The 18,873-nt window shown below is 42.9% G+C and overlaps 1 protein-coding gene across 1 annotated transcript; it reads left to right on the forward strand.

The window, feature by feature from the left end:
* The first annotated feature begins 1,583 nt into the window (after positions 1-1,583).
* On the forward strand, positions 1,584-2,415 carry LOC116819679 (charged multivesicular body protein 6-like). The gene has a single exon (XM_032771625.2). It carries the CDS (start codon positions 1,584-1,586, stop codon positions 2,193-2,195), a length of 612 nt encoding a protein of 203 aa, XP_032627516.1. The 3' UTR covers positions 2,196-2,415.
* Positions 2,416-18,873: the final 16,458 nt, after the last annotated feature.

An 18,873-nucleotide genomic window follows, 5' to 3' on the forward strand; every position in this document is an offset into this window, starting at 1 on the left:
AAACTGCAACATTTTGGGCTTTTGGTTTTCAGGTGAAAATGTGAACATTTTTGACAAGAGCAGTCACCCTCTGCAAAATGTTTCATTCTGTGGAAAATCCAATTTCCCTTTGAAAATAAAAGGTTTGATGGAAAATTTTCAAGCAGGCCTAGTCTCCTCTCTGGGAAGTGGCCAGCAATGGGTCTGAAGGAAATAATCGTTCCATATGATGGATCACTGGATGATTACCTGTTCTGTTCATTCCCTCTGGGGCCCCTGGCATTGGCCATTGTCAGCAGACAGGATACTGGACTAGATGGACCCTTGGTCCGACCCAATATGGACATTCTTATGTTCATGTGAATCATTCAAGTTTCCTTCTTTTTCTTTTTTCTTTTCAGAGGAAGGATGATTTAGTGGTGAAGGTGTAACACACACACCTGCTGGGTGTGGTGTTCTGCCCCATCTAGTGGCACCGAGACCACTTAAAGAGAGTTAAGTTGGCTTTTAGCTCATGTGGTAGAGGCTCACGCACTAAGCTCTAGAAGTGCCTGGCTTGATCCTGCCTGCCAGCGACCAGGGTCTGTCAGTGTTATAAAGGTTCCAGATTTGGAATGTCACAGTCTTCCTCAGTTCCTCATCTGTAAAGTGGGAATAATGCTGCTCCTTTTGTCTGTCCTGTCTCTACACAGGGACTGTCTCTACCATGTATACATAGCACCCAGAGGGCTTCGATCCAAGCTGGATCTACGTGGTGCTAAAATGGTACAAACAGGGCCAGTGCAACCATTTAGGTGACCTAGGCGGTCGCCTAGGGAGCTGGGATTTGGGGGGTGGCATTTTCTTCGGCAGCGACTGCAGCGGCCGGATCTTTGGCCGCCCCGGTCACTGCTGGCATTTAGCGGAGGGAGCTGGAGCAGGGGAGCGTGTGGAGGGCTGCCTGCAGCAAGTTAGGGAGGGGGCGGCACACAAGGGAACTCTCGGCCCCAGCTCACCCCTGCCCCGCCTCCTCCCCAAGCATGCCGTGGCCGCTTCACTTACCCTGCCTCCCAGGCTTGAGCTGGGGTGAGAGGGGGTGCCTGGGAGTGGGGAGCTGCTGCAAGGGGGTGCCTCAGGGCAGAGCTGCTGCGGGGGCCCTCAGGGCAAGGGCACGGGGGGTGGGGTGCAAGGTGGAAGTTTCGCCTAGGGCACGAAACATCCTTGCACCGGCCCTGGATACAAATAACAATAATGATCGATAAAAAAAATCACTTGAGAGGACGAAAGGAGTGTGGGATAGAGAGAGAGACTGAAGCGATCTAGTTTCTACCCTCACTTACACTTGGGCGCCCCCACTGGAACTGAACAGTATGTGCAAGGACAGGATTTGGCCATGTGTATCTAACACCAATTCCTTATCTCCAGCTGCTGTGCAGCTGCTCTCATTCATTGCTCCTGCTACATAATTACACATGGGGATGCACAAATCCCTGATGTCTACATGTAATCATGCTTCAAGGCAAAAAGTGTGATTCCCACCAACTTGCATACATAACCACAGTGTTCTCATGTCTAAATCCCTCTCACCTGCTGCTCCCTGCCAGTGTGAAACTTATACTAGCCACATGTCTGGGCAGGCCAACCTGTTCAGCCGCAAGCGGCGGAGCCGCGTCACGGAGCAGGACAAGGCCATGCTGCAACTGAAACAGCAGCAGGATAAACTGAAGCAATATCAGAAATGGATAACTCTGAATCTGGAAAGAGAGAGATCTGTTGCCTGGCAGCTACTGAGAGATGGCAAGAAAGAAAAAGCCAAGTTATTGCTAAAGAAGAAGCGCTACCAAGAGCAGCTGCTGGATAAAACAGAAAACCAGATCAGCAACCTGGAATGCATGGTCCAGGATATTGAATTCACCCAGATTGAAATGAAGGTGATTGAAGGCCTGAAAACTGGCAATGAATGTCTGAATAAAATGCATGAGGTCATGTCAATAGAAGAAGTGGAAAGAATAATAGATGAAACCCAAGATGCTGTGGAATATCAAAGGCAAATTGATGAAATGTTGGCTGGCAGCTTCACCGAAGAAGATGAAGATGCCATTTTAGAAGAATTAAATGCCATTACTCAGGAACAGCTCGAGCTCCCTGAAATTCCCACTGAGCCACTCCCGGAAAAGATCCCAGAAGCATCACTTGTCAAGATCAGGGCCAAGCCAGAACTGGTGGCAGCATCTTAATTCCACTCCTGGGGACAACCCCAAATACCTTCCATCATGGACAGTTTGGAATCCCAGCATGCCCTGGGAACAGGAAACACCTCAGTAGCATCCTAGCTGCGCTGGGCAAATGTGCTGGAGTGAGGTTTCCTGCGCAGGGCAGGAAATCTCAACAGATTATTGCTCTTGTATCAAGATTATTTTCTAGTGCTTTCTTTTTGTAATTTAAATTCTAAACTCACTCAGCTGCTCTGTCTCTGGATTAAACAGGGACTTTACAACTTAAAAAAAAAAAAAACATTCAGTGAAGAGACTGTATCTTGTATCTGATACTTAAGAGTCAGATTACACCATGCTGATTGGCAGCATAAACCAAGAAAGTCCCTTTGATTTCTCTGCAAGCAAGGGGATAAGAATACTGTAAACTAGTAATGTACAGTAATATATCAGCCTATTTTTCCCTCAGAACTAAGAAAATAGTTTCAAACTACCATGATCCTATCTATAGTATGATGATTCTATACGTGAGATTTATAGAACCATATTAAGAACATCTTGGAAACAGCTAATTATTCAGATTCTAGAATATTCAGAGACTGGGCCAGAGTCTGACCTTGGATACATCAGGGTATATGCATTACAATGGAGATCAGAATCAGCCCTGTCATTTAAATAAAATTCTTATTCACACCAATATAAATGTGGAGAAACTCAATGGTGTTACACTGGTGTGAAAGTGAGGTTAGAATTAGATCTTGCTCTGCTATTCCACCCCATATTCCATTTGTTCTTACATTATTATTCTATGTGTCAGTGTTAAAAACTGATTTCCTCTAGATGGAAACTGTATACTGTACCAGTCTGAAAACAAACAGTCCTGCCAGGGGCTTAGATTAAATAGCAAAGCAGTGCTGTCTTTGATATCTTCAGCTCTACTAGAAATCCTAGAAATCAGCTACACTGAGCTACCCCACTGTTGTACAGTCTCCAAAATGGTGATGCAAGAATCTGAGGCCAGATATACAGTGGAAATTTTTAACAAAGACCCACAAGTCAAAGAAGAGAAATCACTAAAATTGTAGAAATAAAATAACTGTAGTGAAGTGCTCAAAAGCACTGATGGATTACAGTCCATCTGATAACAGAAGCTTCTCAGGGCAGTTAATACCTGCTACTCCAGTTGCACTCAGGTCTAAAAATCTGGGCCTCCATTTTTAGCTTTGCCTACCTACTTTTAAATGTCCTCCGTCTTCTCTGCTGACAGCAAAGATAAGGACTAACTCTGCAAGGTGCTGCATGTCCTCAATTCCCAGTGGTTTGAAGGCTCAGTACATCTCAGGATTAGGCCCAGCAGTAAAGTTAATTTGACTTTTGGAACATTTCCTCTCAGTTCTCGCCTGATCTAGAATACACACTGCAGGGCATGTTGGGTAAACATCTGGAACTGATTTAACTCCCTCCGCCCCCTACAGCATTATGTTATCTAGGGGACGGAAAATGTTATTCCAAGCTGGGGATCATTCAATTATCAAAGAAAAGCCAAACATCAGACCCTGGCCTGCTTCTACATCCCCTAAGCAGAAGACCATGACTGGACTGTAATGGCAAGCTGTATATTATATTAGCTCAGAGGAACAGTTCATCCTTTGGAAACTAAAACTCAAGGGAGAGGGATAGCTCAGTTGTTTGAGCATTGGCCTACTAAACCCGGTATTGTGAGTTCAATCCTGAGAGGGGACCATTTAGGGAACTGGGGTAAAAATCTGTCAAGGGATTGGCCATGCTTTGAGCAGGGGGTTGGACTAGATGACCTCCTGAGGTCCCTTCCAACCCTGATATTCTATGACCCTAAGTAGTATTCAGGCTGCTAAATCATCTATTATAGGACTAGAGAGAGACTGAGTTACAAGCTGTGGTTATGCACTCATCTGTATTAAAACAATCAGATTAACCCCACTGTCAATTTAAACAATTTCTTTCATTAGGTCTCTACACTTATAACTAAGACTGAAATTCCCATCACATGTATAAAGATAAGATCATAAAATAGTTGCCTCTAGTCATGGAAGGTGACAAGATACAGGATCTTAAAATCACCATGTCATTACAGCATATCTATGGACAAGCTAATTCAGGCCAGAGACTTGATATTTGCTAGTTAGAATTTCTCTTTTCCTCAGCAATCTGAATAGTTAGACTCATGCTATTGAGCACTGCTGCAAAAAATTCAGCACAAACTTTCATTCAAAAAACCTCAGGATGATAGTAATTTACAACAGGTTTCAGAGTGGTAGCCGTGTTAGTCTGTATCAGCAAAAAGAATGAGGAGTACTTGTGGCACCTTAGAGACTAACACATTTATTTGGGCATACGCTTTCTTGGGCCCATGAAAGCTTATGCCCAAATAAATGTGTTAATCTCTAAGGTGCCACAAGTACTCCTAGTATTTACAGCCTTGATTATTCACTTTCACAGAACGTTTGCATATGAGAAAGTTGCAAACCCTAGTGAGAATTTGTAATATTGGGAATGTTCTCAATGAATGCATATTGGAGGTTTAGGAGTCATCCAAGTAGGAAGCAGAAACAGTACTTAGTGATCAGTCATGAATAATGAATTAAAATAACACATTCCCAAAGTAATAGGATGACCAATGTTAACAGGTTGCAAGGTCCAGTTGTTACCAGATTTGCCCGTTACTTTGGGATATGCTTCTTTATTCAGGTTATTCTTTTTTGGGGGGTGAGGGATCTGCAATTCTATCAATGTACTGCTTGCGTCACTTGTGTTCTCAAACGGAGTCTCCCTTCTTCAAGTTCCTTCCCAATGGAGCTATCCTGCAAGACCTGGGTCCCCAGGCCTGGGTTCCTCCATCCCCAGAATCAGATGAACACACACACATTAACAGAGCATGTCTGAGCAGACTGGGTCCATCAGCACTCCCAAGCTGACCCTTTATATGTCCCTGGACTCAGCAGGCTGGGTCAAGCAGCGCTTTCAAGCTGCCATCCTCCTATGCCACAGGTTCAGCACGTCCCTATCCCCACTTTTACATTACAATTGTTCTGGTAGTAACCTACTTGATGAGCAAACCCCACAGGATTTTTGGGTGCCATAAGGATTTTTAGATAAGAGGAGAGTTGCTGCAGAGCAAATGGGGAAATCAAAAACACAAAAGAGAGTGGTGGGGGGAGGAAGCAACCAGCTTAACCATAAAAGCTATTCATTGCTAGGTATTAGTTGTACAAGGAAAGCCAAACAGACAAAACAGTTACAATATTAAATCTAGCTTAAATTTGATTACAAAAGTCAGTGTTAGAAAGCTATACCTAGAGTAGAAAAAAACCCAGAAACTGATGCAGATTTTGGATCCAGGCTTCAGAACACTTCCTTAAGCATGGGTAGAGTTTTTTTTGTAGGGAAACAAGAATGGTTCAAGGGAGAACACTAGATTTGTTTATGGGTAAACTGACAGCTCAAGGGAGTATACCAAAGTTGTTTTGTTCAGGCTAGACCAGGGGTAGGCAACCTATGGCACGGATGCCAAAGGTGGCACGCGAGCTGATTTTCAGTGGCACTCACACTGCCCGGGTCCTGGCCACTGGTCCAGGGGCTCTGCATTTTAATTTAATTTTAAATGAAGCTTCTTAAACAGTTTAAAAACCTTATTTACTTTAACAACAATAGTTTAGTTATATATTATAGACTTATAGAAAGAGACCTTCTAAAAATGTTAAAATGTATTACTGGCACACGAAACCTTAAATTAGAGTGAATAAATGAAGACTCGGCACACCACTTCTGAAAGGTTGCTGACCCCTGGCCTAGACAATAGGAGCTGATCATTCCTGGCTCTGGGTCATGTCCCTCACAATACAATTAGGCAGCTTCACTATTTTGCATATCAGGAAAGGATTTATTACTAGAATTGGTCTGCTAGCTACTGAGCTGGGTGTGTGCAGGCATGGGTTCATTAACATCTGGAGCAGAGATCCCCCATCATGCAGTGCTTCCGTGCTTTTCTGGTTCCAGAGTTCTGTGCAGTTCTTGCCTTGGAATCTCTGTTCTCCATTCTGTATGCTAATAGAGATGCCTCCCTGTCCCATCTTTGATGCAAATGAGGCTAGGGAAGTTTCCTTAATCCTGTCATCCTTGTCCTAGGGATTTAGGTGTGTATCCCACTGCCTTTTCATTGCCTTTTGTAAGTCTTTCTTCTGGTCAGTTTTAGTTCAAGCAGAGGCTGGGGGGGTGGGAGCGGGATGTCCTTTGTGAGTCAGACAGGCTGGGTACTGTGCCCAGGTAACACAGTAGAGAGGGTACTGGATTAAGACTCATGAGAGTGGGATTCTAGTCCCAGCTCCACTACTATGTGACCTTGGGCAAGTCATTTTCATCTGTTTTCCCTCCCAACTTTTGTCTCTCTTCTCATATAAAATTATAAACTCTTTGGGGGCAGAGCTGGTCCCTTTGTATGTGTTTGTACAGCACCTAGCACAATGAGGGCCTGATCTCAGTTGAGACATCTGGGCAATGTTATATTATAAATAACAACAACTTAGGTCCTGAGCATCCATAAGCTAAATATATATTTGCATAAACCATTTGTTGATAATTCCAAATAAAAACCAATTATGTAAAAATTAAAGTCTGTTCATAGATAAATTATGAACAGAAAAGGGGACTTAATTATTTTAATAAATATATTGCTTGCTGCATATTTGTAGGTTTTAAGGCCAAACAGAACCAATGTGGTCATCAGGTCTGACTTCCTGTATAACATAGGTCAAAGAACCTCACCCAGTAATTTCTGCCCCTAACCCCCAACTCCTATCTGAGCTATCAGACATCTTTCAGAAAGAGATCCAGTCTGGTCTTAAAGCTGGCAAGTGATGGATAATTCACCATGTTGTCCCAAGGTAAATTTAGTTTGCTCAGCCTGAGAGCTAATGGAAGATGGTCCTCTACTAAGTTTTGCTTTTGCTATGTAGCAAATATATACATTAGTTTCCAGCCTTTCTAAGACGCATGAATCAATGTCGTACTGGTTTGTTTCTTTCCAATGCAGATCTGGCAATGGAGTTAGTTAATTGGCGTGTGCTCTCAGGTGTCTTTTGAGCACTGCGTATCTGATATAAACATTGACTTTTGGACTATTTCACTTGATTTCCATTTCAGTGCCACAATCAACTCCTGCTCAGCTCAGTGGGAATCTTTATGGGGATTTAAATGGGAGCTGGCCCAAGGCCTCAATTCATAATCACATGCACGGTTGCATTTGATCATTATGTTGTTATATTTGATTTCTGGTACCAAAATATATTTTCTCACCAAAGCTCGTCCCTCACAAAACAACTTCATTAAAGTTTCTCAATCACATATAAAATTTGATATTATTTTTTTTTAAATAGATCAGTCGGGAGATGTAGTGAAAAAATCCTAACTCAGATGTGGACTCTTCTCTTAAATAAGAAGAAAAGTACTCAATGATATGTCACATTTTTTCCTTTTTTTTTTTTTTTTTGCTGTGATGCCACAGTAAATTAAGTGATAATTATGCTCTAGCTTACACAGCTTCTGTGGTTTATTTTTCTGTTGTCCTTTAAAAAAAAAAAAGGCTAAGAACGAAGGGTGGAGGATTTCAAACAGAACTGAACTAATACTCTCTTTCTTAAAATACCACACCCACTCAAGGAGTATTTAATTAGATTTGTGGATAAGTATATTTAATCACATAAATGTACCTGAGCCTAAACAACAAGCACGCCTTAAAGAAAAATATACTGGCATTGAACAAACACTGATTTCTGGACTGAGATATTCTCGGAGAGGCTCAGGCAAAGATCCGGCACTAAAAATAGCATGTGAACATGTAATTAAAGTCTGTGTCATAGTGCACAGGTAACATTAATTCTGGCTTTTCCTAACTTTTGAGTGCTTGACATTGCAACCCTAGTAACATTCTTTTAATATACTTCGTTTTTGTGTGAGTGATATGTATAAAACATGCATGGAAGAATCCACAGTCACTATGGGATCCAAGTCTGCCATCATTACTCATGTCAAGTAGTACATTATTCATCGAGCAGTCCCATTATTTTGAATGGGATACTTGTAGAGTAAAGGAGTACTCATCGGAAGTCTGACAAAGTCTATCTCTATCTCTCACAGAACACTTCTCACTCTTCTACAGGCAAATCACTGGGCTGCTTTCCTTATCCAAGCACATTTCTTTGTTTCCATGTTTACCTTTGAAATCTCAGAAATAACTAGAGCGGCATCAGTGTACCCATGTGGATGTGTAAAATCAGGGATTTGGACATAAAGACGTAAAGTAGACCCTTAAATACTATCAAGAATACATGCGTTTATGTGGGCATGCATATCTACTATCTATGTCGTATGCACTAATGTTTTCCATGGCACGTTACACATGCTATAGTAATCTAGAATAATAGATTGGTTGTAATGTGGCAAACGCCTAGGTTGACAGCTAATCTTCAGAAACCAATTTAGTCCCTAATGTAAAGGTGGTAATAATGCTGTGCCTAGGGACTGATCCAAAGTCCATTCAAGTCAAGGGGAGTCTTTCCATTGACTTCAATGACCTTTTTGGATTAGGTTCACACATACAAGAAGACCTTTGTGGCTGAGGATTTCAGTTCTCAAAAAAGCCCACCGTGGATTAGAAAAGTAGTTTTTTCTCCTTTTTAGTGATGAGGAAATTGAGTTGCAGAAAGGGTAAGCAACTAGCCCAAGGTCACACTGAAAATCTATGGCAGAACTTGGCATAAAAAAAACAGGACCATTCTTGAAATATTTAAAAGGTATTTTAAATGTAAATGCTGAAGAAACATGCCTAGATAAGCAAAAGGACAGAAGTTTGCATGTCAAAGAGTGAGAAATGTTTGGAAAGATTTGGTGATACTGTAGCTTCTTTAAGGCATGTAACCATATTCTAGTAGAGACACCTGGATTTGCTCATTGCCAATATTTTTTTCATATGTGCCTGTTTATCACTTATGCACATGTGCACTTGCAAGATTAAATATAATTATTCACAATTCCTGTTCAGCAGAACTTGGAACGAAAAGGATAAAGTCGTATCTTGCTTCTATTAGAAATGTCCTTCCCTTCTTTGATCTCATACATGCAAAGGGCAGTTCTGTAACACAAAGATTATCAAATCCTCTGCTGGAATAAAGGTGAAATTCCACTGGAGATGATGGATTTGCACACATTCACACCAGCAAAATAATTGGTTCTTTAATTATGGTGACAGAAAAAAAATCTACAAAAATCGATTCCTAGGTATCTGCAGCTGTGAATGGACAGAGTAGGTCATAGATCCCAAGGGCAGAAGGGACCATTGTGATCATCTAGCTGTCCTCCTGCATAACACAAACCAGAGAACTTGCCCAAAATAATTTCTAGAGCAGATCTTTTAGGAAAAAAAAACAATCTGGATTTTAAAATGGTCAGTGATGGAATATCCATCACGACGTTTAGTAAAGTGTTCCAGTGGTTAATTACTCTCACTGTTAAAAAGGTATGCCTTATTTCTAGTCCAAATTTGTCTAGCTTCAGCTTCCAGCTATCGGATCTTGATATACCTTACTCCGCTGAACTGAAGAGAGAAATGGGCACAGAGCTGATTATTAAAATAAGATTTTAAACAGCATGTTTAGATAGACACGGCCGAAGTCAGCTTTCATTTCCATTTGTGCAACCTCAATCACTGTGGCACAGGAGGACTCAGAGGCTGAACCAAATCCACAACCGAGAGAAATCTTCTGATTAAAGCCTAGGGCTAACTATGTCTACACTTAAAACAGCTGTGCCACTGTAGCACTTCAGTGTAAACACTCGCTACAGGGCCGGGAGGGGTTCTCTCCATGGCTGTAGTTAATCCACCTCCCCAAGAGGAAATAGTGAGGAAGAATTCTTCCACGAACCTAGCACTGTGTACAGCAGTGGTTAGCTCGGCATAGCTGTTACTCAGGGGTGTGGATTTTTCATGATCCTCTGAGTCATAGCTATGCCAATGTAAGTTTTCAGCACAGAGCAGCAAAAAGGGCTGCCTGCAAAATGGACTTTCCTTCTCATGGGAAATTCTGAGATTTTGACATTTGGCTTTATCCCAAAAATCAAAAAAATCATTGAATTGTTCATGAAATGAAATATTCGGAAATATTTTGTTTTTGCCTTATTCTATTACATTATATTATAAATTACCATTGAACTAAATTGAGGCAAAGAATTTGGACCTTATCTAAATGAAACTTTTTGAGAATCTCAACAAAATCCTAATCAATGCACTCCCAGGAAACATTTCAAACTCATCCAATCAATATGTTCTGATGGAAAATTTTCAACCAGCTCAATTACAGATCGTCCACAGGGAAAAAGTTAACAAGGGGTTGTAAGGAGCCAGGATAAGAGTTACAAACTTTCCTATGTGAGGTCTTGGTCCTACAAACTGATCCACCTGGGGTACAGGAGTCTCCCACATGCAATATCTTATAGGAGTGGGGCTTAAGGGAGAAATCAGGGCCCTTGCACTCAGCCCAAGTGAACAGAGTACCTATAGGAATGGCCCACATTGGGTCAATGGAATCTTTTTCCTGTCACTCCAAGTCAGCCATAGGCTGTGCAATCACTGTGGGAAGCTGGCTGAGGCTCAAATCAGATGTCAAGAATCATAACATTCAATAACCAGTCGGAGAACACTTCAGCCTCCCTGGACACTCGATTATGGACCTAAAAGTCACAATTCTTCAACAAAAAAACTTCAAAAACAGACTCCAACAAGAAACTGCAGAACTGGCATTAATTTGCAAACTGGACACCATTAAATTAGGCTTGAATAAAGACTGGGAGTGGATGGGTCATTACACAAACTAAAAACTATTTTCCCATGCTAATTTTCCCCCTACTATTACTCACACCTTCTTGTCATCTGTTTGAAATGGTCCACCCTGATTATCACTACAAAAGTTTTTTAATCCTGCTGATAATAGTCCTCCTTAATCGATTTGTCTCATTAGAATTGGTATGGCAACCCCATTCTTTTCATGTTCTCTATATACAAATATATATCTTTCTACTGTATTTTCCACTCCATGCATCTGATGAAGTGGGTTTTAGCCCACGAAAGCGTATGCCCAAACAAATGTGTTAGTTTCTCAGGTGCCACAAGTACTCCTTGTTGTTTTTGTAGATTCTCAAAGGGACTAATCTATCTAAGTGTGGTGTGAATCTAACAGTTCAGGTCTCTAACTTATATAAGAATAAGGTAGTATCCCTTTAAATAGTTTGTAAGCCTTCTAGTGGTGCTCACTTTGTCCTGTGGTTTGGAAGCCACAAAAAACTAGTCAGAGCCACAGTATGTATGTAGCTGGATGTTACATCTTTTAGTATATTTAGCAAACACAGTTTTTTGGGATCCAACTGTACCCATGTGTTTTCAGTATATTGTTGTGGAAAGAGTAAAAGACAAGTCTCAAAATTGAGTGTTGTTTAAAAAATAGGGTTTTTACAAAATATAGTACGTCTAGCATTGTTTAGAAGCATTATTAATTAAAACAAACAGATTTGTTTTAAGAATCAGAAAGTGAAAATGATTATAAATCAGAAAATGACATTGACTGTAACCAACTTATAATACCTACCTCTAATACTGCGCTTTTCATCAGTAGATCTCCAAGCACTTTACAAAGGGCAAGAAGTATCATTCCAGCCTAGGTACGCTGTCCACACTGAATCAGAAGCAAAACAAACAAACAATATTAATGGTAAAGGTTAGATTTTTAATTCTGAAATAATTTGTAATAGTTATGAGGTCAGGATTGTTTTAATTTTAAATTCTGACACCACCCATTTAGTTCAGAAGCTGCAAGCAGAGACGACCTGTAACAGTCCCTATCACTCACCACCAGAGGGTGCTGCGTTGGTATCACAAATAATCAAATTTGCCATTAAACGAGATTAAAGAAAGACAGGCACACCTTTAAATAAAAACCCAACCCCTGCTGAGGTCTGAATTTGAACTGGCTTAAAGAGCTCAAACCTTTTAAGCCTTTTGTTTATCTGAACCCATATTATCACTCACTGGTGTTAGGGCTACTTTAGTAGCCCAAAGTTGCCTCTGTGGACTATCTTTGTGTGTTTTGTGTTTTAAAAAGCAGTGTGTCAGAACAGCCTATTATTCCATTCTGATAAATGGTGTTAGAGCAACAATGCTGAAATGAAACCCAGGAGGATTTTCTGAAGCACAACTTGACTGTTTGCACCTTGCACTTTGGATCTAGGACAGGAGTGGGCAAACTTTTTGGCCTGAGGGCCGCATCGGGTTTCCAAAATCGTATGGAGGGCTGGTTAGGGGAAGGGGTCATGGTCCAGCCACCACCCCCTATCCATCCCCAATCCCCCCCGACCCCTGCCCCATCCACATCCCCCCCACTCCCTGTCCTCTGACTGCGCCCTGTGACCCCATCCTACCCCACCTTTCTTTCCTGATGGCCCCCTCTGGGACCACTGCCCCATCCAACCACCCCTTTGCCCTCTCCTCTGACTTCCGCAAGAATCCCTGTCCCCTGACTGCCCCCTGCTGGACCATCCAACCCCTGCCCTCATTCCTGACTGTCCCCCCAGGACCCCTGCCCCATCCAACCACCCCTTTGCCCTCTCCTCTGACTTCCGCAAGAATCCCTGTCCCCTGACTGCCCCCTGCTGGACCATCCAACCCCTGCCCTCATTCCTGACTGTCCCCCCAGGACCCCTGCCCCATCCAACCACCCCTTCCCCCTGCCCCTGACTGCCCCCCCATCCAACCCCCTCATCCTTTCTGACTGCCTCCTGGAACCTACTGCCCCCATTCAACAATGTTGTTCCCCGCTCTCTGACCGCCCGGACCCTGGATAACTAATTAGGCACTCATTCATGGGTTTAATGGATCTCAGTCTAGCGCAATCCTTCCAATTTTGATAGGATTCTCCCTTCCACTAGCTAAACTGCAGGGAAACCTGAACAAGTCCCATGTAGCTGCCTGGTAAATCAGGCACTTTGTGTTTAATTATACAGCTGAGTGACACTGATAAAACTGGGCTTTTTCCTCACTAGTTTGTCACAGGGAAATAAACATATTAGACTGTAAAACAAAACAACTGTGGCATAAATAGCATAATTGCTGTTTTCTCATCTATGGAAACAAATGATCTGTAAACATCATTGCACGGTTAGCCTGAGCCACTTCGCCCTCTTGTAATCCTGGCAGATAGTAAATAGCACCTTTGCCAAGGGGAAGTGTTAAAATGCCCTTTAATGCATTAAACTGATACAGAGTCACAACCAGATCAGTGTGACACTGACAGAATATCAATGGAACTGGGTGCGCAAGGTAAAAGTGTTAGTACATGGTAGTGCATAAACCTAGTATGAATGGCATCCTCCCATCTTCCTTGCTAGGCCGCTTCATCCTATGGAGCCCAGACCCCAAGGCACTGGACCCCTTACAAAAGTCCCCAATCCCACTGTGTCATAGTAGCGCACTGCTGAGCTGCTGTATCCTGGGAGCGGACTTAACTTTTGGCCACTCACATTCTATAAAACATTTCAGCAGGTGGACTTCAGCATGCACTGAAATGCTTTATTGAACTATCCTGGGCAAACATTTTCATTCATATTTCATTTTGGAGGCCCAACATTTTCTGAGCTGCACCCTGCAGCCAAATGTCTAGTCCCGAGAGACACAGAGAACTTTCTAAATGATGGCCAGAGTAAGTGAGAAGAAGGGCTGCAGCCCACATCAAGTTCATAGCTGCATGAAAATCAAGCAGCAGTAGCCAAAATGGGAAATTGAACAGGATAAAGTCAAGCAGGCTGTGGTTACTGGAGTGCATGTAGACATGCATAACGGAAAGAGAGTCTGCATGTACGTAGTGCTTTACTTCCAGGATTATAAACATGTGGCCAGACTCACAACACAGCCTGCTGGCCTGGCCCCCATGCTAGTAAGTTTGCTTGGATCTTGGGCATAGAAGCATAAACTCCCTGAAACCCCCATTCTGCTGGAGAGGTTCTGGGTCCAGAGATCATAGAATCATAGAAGATCAGGTTTGGAAGAGACCTCAGGAGGTCACCTAGTCCAACTCCCTGCCCGAAGCAGACCAACCTCAATTAAATCATCCCAGCCAGGGCTTTGTCAAGACATGCCTTAAAAACCTCTAAGGATGGAGATTCCACCACCTCCCTAGGTAACTCAGTCCAGTGCTTCACCACCCTCCTAGTGAAATAGTTTTTCCTAATATCCAACCTAGACTTCCCACACTGCAACTTGAGACAATTGTTCCTTGATCTGTCATTTGCCACCACTGAGGACAGCCTAGCTTCATCCTCTTTGGAACCCCCTTCTGGTAGTTGAAGGCTGCTATCAAATCCCCCCTCACTCATCTCTTCTTCAGACTAAATAAGCTCGGTCCCTCAGCCTCTCCTCATAAGTCATGTGCCCCAGCCCCCTAATCATTTTCATTGCCCTCCACTGGACTATCTTCAATTTGTCCACATCCTTCCTGTAGTGGGAGGCCCAAAACTGGACACAATATTCCAGATGTGGCCTCACCTGTGCCGAACAGAGGGGAATAATCACTTCCCTCGATCTGCTGGCAATGCTCCTACTAACACAGCCCAATATACCATTAGCCTTCTTGGCAACAAGGGCACACTGTTGACTCATATCCAGCTTCTCGTCCACTGTAATCCCCACGTCCTTTTCTGAGAACTGCTACGTAGCCAGTCAGCGAGTGAAATGTAGCACAAAGAGATTAGAATAGATGACTGTGGTCTGTTGCAGCAAAGTGCTTACGCATGTGATTAGCTTAAAGCACATGGAAAATTCCATTGACTTCAGTGCACCTACTCATATCCTTAAAGTTTAGCATGCTTTTAAGTGATCTTCTGGAGTGAGGCCTTACAAAGTCAGTCACTACCAGAAGGAACAGAACCAAGGATCCTGATTTCTAGTCTTCTGCTTTCTACATGAGACTGTTCTCCCTGCCCCTTGTGACAACACTGCTACGTCCTGCTCATGTTTTGGCCTAAAGTTGGGCCTCTCCTCCTACAGCTGGTTGCACCATGTGCAAAATCATCCTTCACCTGCCCAGTGTTGCAGTGTTGCCACCCCTTGGATTTTACTATGAGTCTTGCAATAGTTGGTGGTTTTCTGCTTAAAGCCCCAACTGGTGGAATATTTATAGATTCATACAGTTTAAAGTCAGAAGGTACTATTCTGATCACTGAGTCTGACCTCCTGCATAACAGAGGCCATAGGACTTCCACGAATTAATTTCTGCTTCAGGTCCAATAGCTGTATATATCTAATCCTAATTTAAACATTTCCAGTGGTCCAATGTTGTTCCTTACTCTCGCTGGTAAAAATGTATTTCTAGTCTGAATTTGTCTAGCTTCAGTTTCCAAATAGTGGTACTCATTATACATTTGTCTGCTAGAGTGAAGAGCCCTCTATTATCAGAGTTCTGTTCCCCACTTAGGTACTGATAGACTGTGATCAAGTCACTAGTTAACCTTCTCTCTGATAAGCTAAAGATTGGGCACCTTAAGATCTTCCCCTCTAATGCATGTTTTTCAAAGTTTTAATCATTCTCATGACTCTTCTCTGAACTCTCTCCAATTTATTAACATCCTTCTTGCTTTGTGGACACCAGAACTGGACACAGTACTTCAGCAGTGGTCACACCAGTGAGGATTTGCAATTCACAAGAAAGCACTTGAGAATCTCTGTTTTCACATTAGTCACATTTCTAATCCTCCTGTTTGTAGAGAAAAGCTTGAAAACATGAACTAAGTGTAGCCTGTAGGCTCATTAACCCAAAGGCTACAGCAAATAACCTAAAATGTGCTATTTTAAAAAAAACTCATGTTTTTTGAGGAGGACCTGATTCCTGATTATTGAACCCTTGGAACTGGCAATACTGCAAATGGAATGCTCGTTTCACTGTTGTTCATCAGCAGCTGGGAAGTCTACCAGCAACAAATATTATATCAATGTATTTAGTTTACTCCTTGTGCTACGTGCTTTGTCCAAAGGTCCCTGAACAGAAATAGGACCCAATTATGCTCACATTTCAGCTATGAATATCCAACCAAATGGAAAAATCTTCTTTTGGCAGCTCTCTTTCCCCAAGGGATGGCTCCTGTTTTCAGAGTTATACCAATTGGCCACCATGCTGCTACTGCCAATAATAGGCCCAACCCTACAATCCTTGCTCATTTGAACTCTCCTTAGTCTCCATAGGACTTTCAGCTGGTGTGAGAAGGGCAGGAGCCATCCCTTCACAGCTCCTCTGTGAGGGAGGTGAGTACTTGTATGCCCATTCAAAAGATGGAGTAAATGAGGGGGTTAATGGGACAATTTCAGAAGGCCTGCAACCAGAGTTCCCACTGACTGCAATGGGAGTGGCAGGTGTTCAGCAGCTTTGAAATCAGGATATTAGTCACACAGGAAGTCAGCGGCAGAGACAGGAATAGAGCCCACATCACCTGACTCTTTGTTTGATGCTTTAACCACAGAACCATCCTTCCTTTAGCTATTCGCTCATGCTCTATTGTGTTGCCAAGCAAGTGCAGGTCTGTTTTACGGACAGTGGGCCAGTTTCTTCTCCCAGCAATTCTTGCCTTGGTAAAAGACCCATGAGCTTCAGTGAAGTTGCTCCTGATTTACACTAGTGGGAGTGGTAAGAGAATCAGGCCAAATGAGAAGCTGATTGTACTACAGTTGGCTACATCAGACACAGCTTCCATTGTCCTTTTCAACAGCTATTCATTTCCCCTGCTACTTTCTTCTCCCCCTCCATGCACACAGGTTTCCAGCCCACTGCTCTTGCTTTTGCAGTGATATTTTGTGTACCATAACCCTAACTCTGCTGATGGGCTTCTGTACCTAGGGCTGGCATCACAGAACACACTGTCACAAATAAAGCAAAAAATATCAGAGAGTGGTGCTGGCTGGTACTTACAAAGGAACAAACAGCAGGCACTTGGCAGGGCATGTCTTCAGCACATTGATCCAAGACAGCCTGGGTAGTTCCTTTTTTAAATTGGTGTGAACTCAAGCAGCGGCAGCTCCAGGCACCAGCGCTCTAAGTGCATGCCTGGGCTCAAGCTGTGGGGGGCGGCCTGCCGGTCCCTGCGGGGGTGGCAGTCAGGCAGCCTTCAGCGGCGTGCCTGCGGGAGGTCTGCCGGTCCTGCGGATTTGGCAGCAATTCGGTGGCAGGGGCGCAAAAGCCGAGGACCAGGGACCTCCCGCATGCCAGCCACCGAAGGCAGCCTGCCTGCCGTGCTTGGGGAGGCAAAAAAGCTAGAGCCGCCCTGGAACTCAAGTAAAGTTACAGCTGTGAAATGCACTAGTGATTCCATTATTGGCTGATAGTGCAGAATTCTAATAGGACAGCTCTCTGCAAGATGGTTTTTGCTATGGTTTCCTACAGCAAGAGAATCCTGCACCAGCAAACTGTGTGACTAGGTTATTCCATGCCTTGAAATTCAGGTCCTTAGCTAGTGTAAACCACTTTAGGAATCCGATATATCTTTGGGGGTCTGGGCCTGAGAGTTTAAGTGATTTTCTCAAGGCCACACAGTAAGTCAGAGGCAGGACTACAACTCAGACCTTCTAACTCCAGAGCCAGGGCCCTACTTACTGGATCACATGTCTGTCTTGCAGAGAGATGCTCTGATAGCATCTGTCTGAGATGAAAGCCAAGCAGTCTAACTTGGTCCAGCTGATGCATCTTTCTAGGAGAACTGTGTATCCTGAGACACCACCACAGAGGCATATTGTTGACAATATTCCAATACCAGCGATGTCCCATGACCATCACGTCTGACTCTCTTGCTTCTGACCATTTGCTTCCCCTTTCCACAGAGAAATATGTTTGTTTGTTTGTTTTTAAACAGGGCCTGAGTTTTCTCCTTCCTAATATGTTTTATGCTTCAGGAAGTGGTCAAAATCACACCTTGCTCTTTGATTTTTGGGGCCAGATTCTAATCTCATCTACAGCTGCATAAATCTAGAGTAACCTCATTAAGATCAGTGGGACCCCTATAGATTTCCACAGGTGTAATTCACATCAGAATCTGGCCCGTAAGTTTCTGTGTTATGTTTCGGACACTGTAATAATAAATTTGAGTGACTGACTCTTATTTGTAATTTGATACAGATTAGAGCCCCTGTTTTCTATTATCTTGTATTTTTCCTTTAAGACTCAATGTAAGGGTTCAGAGTTCAAAAAAACAGCATGTTCTCCAGTGGATTCTCTTTATTGCTTATATATTCATGTGTTTATCATCAACCCTTTTGGGTGCATCAGATGTGCGGGAACCTAGTAAATACATATTTTCTATAGTGCTTGTACATTAAGAACATAAGAATGGCCATACGGGGTCAGACCAAACGTACATCCAGCCCAGTAGCCTGTCTACCAACAGTGGCTAATACCAGGTGCCCCAGAGAGAGTGAACCTAATGATCAATGATCAAGTGATCTCCATCCTCTGACAAACAGAGGCTAGGGACACCATTCCTTATCCATCCTGGCTAATACCCATTAATTGACTTAATCACCATGAATTTATCTAGTTCTCTTTTAAACCCTGTTATAGTCCTAGCCATCACAACCTCCTCAGTCAAC

The sequence above is a fragment of the Chelonoidis abingdonii genome, chromosome 4 (assembly GCF_003597395.2).
Source record: "Chelonoidis abingdonii isolate Lonesome George chromosome 4, CheloAbing_2.0, whole genome shotgun sequence".
Taxonomy (NCBI): domain Eukaryota; kingdom Metazoa; phylum Chordata; order Testudines; family Testudinidae; genus Chelonoidis; species Chelonoidis abingdonii.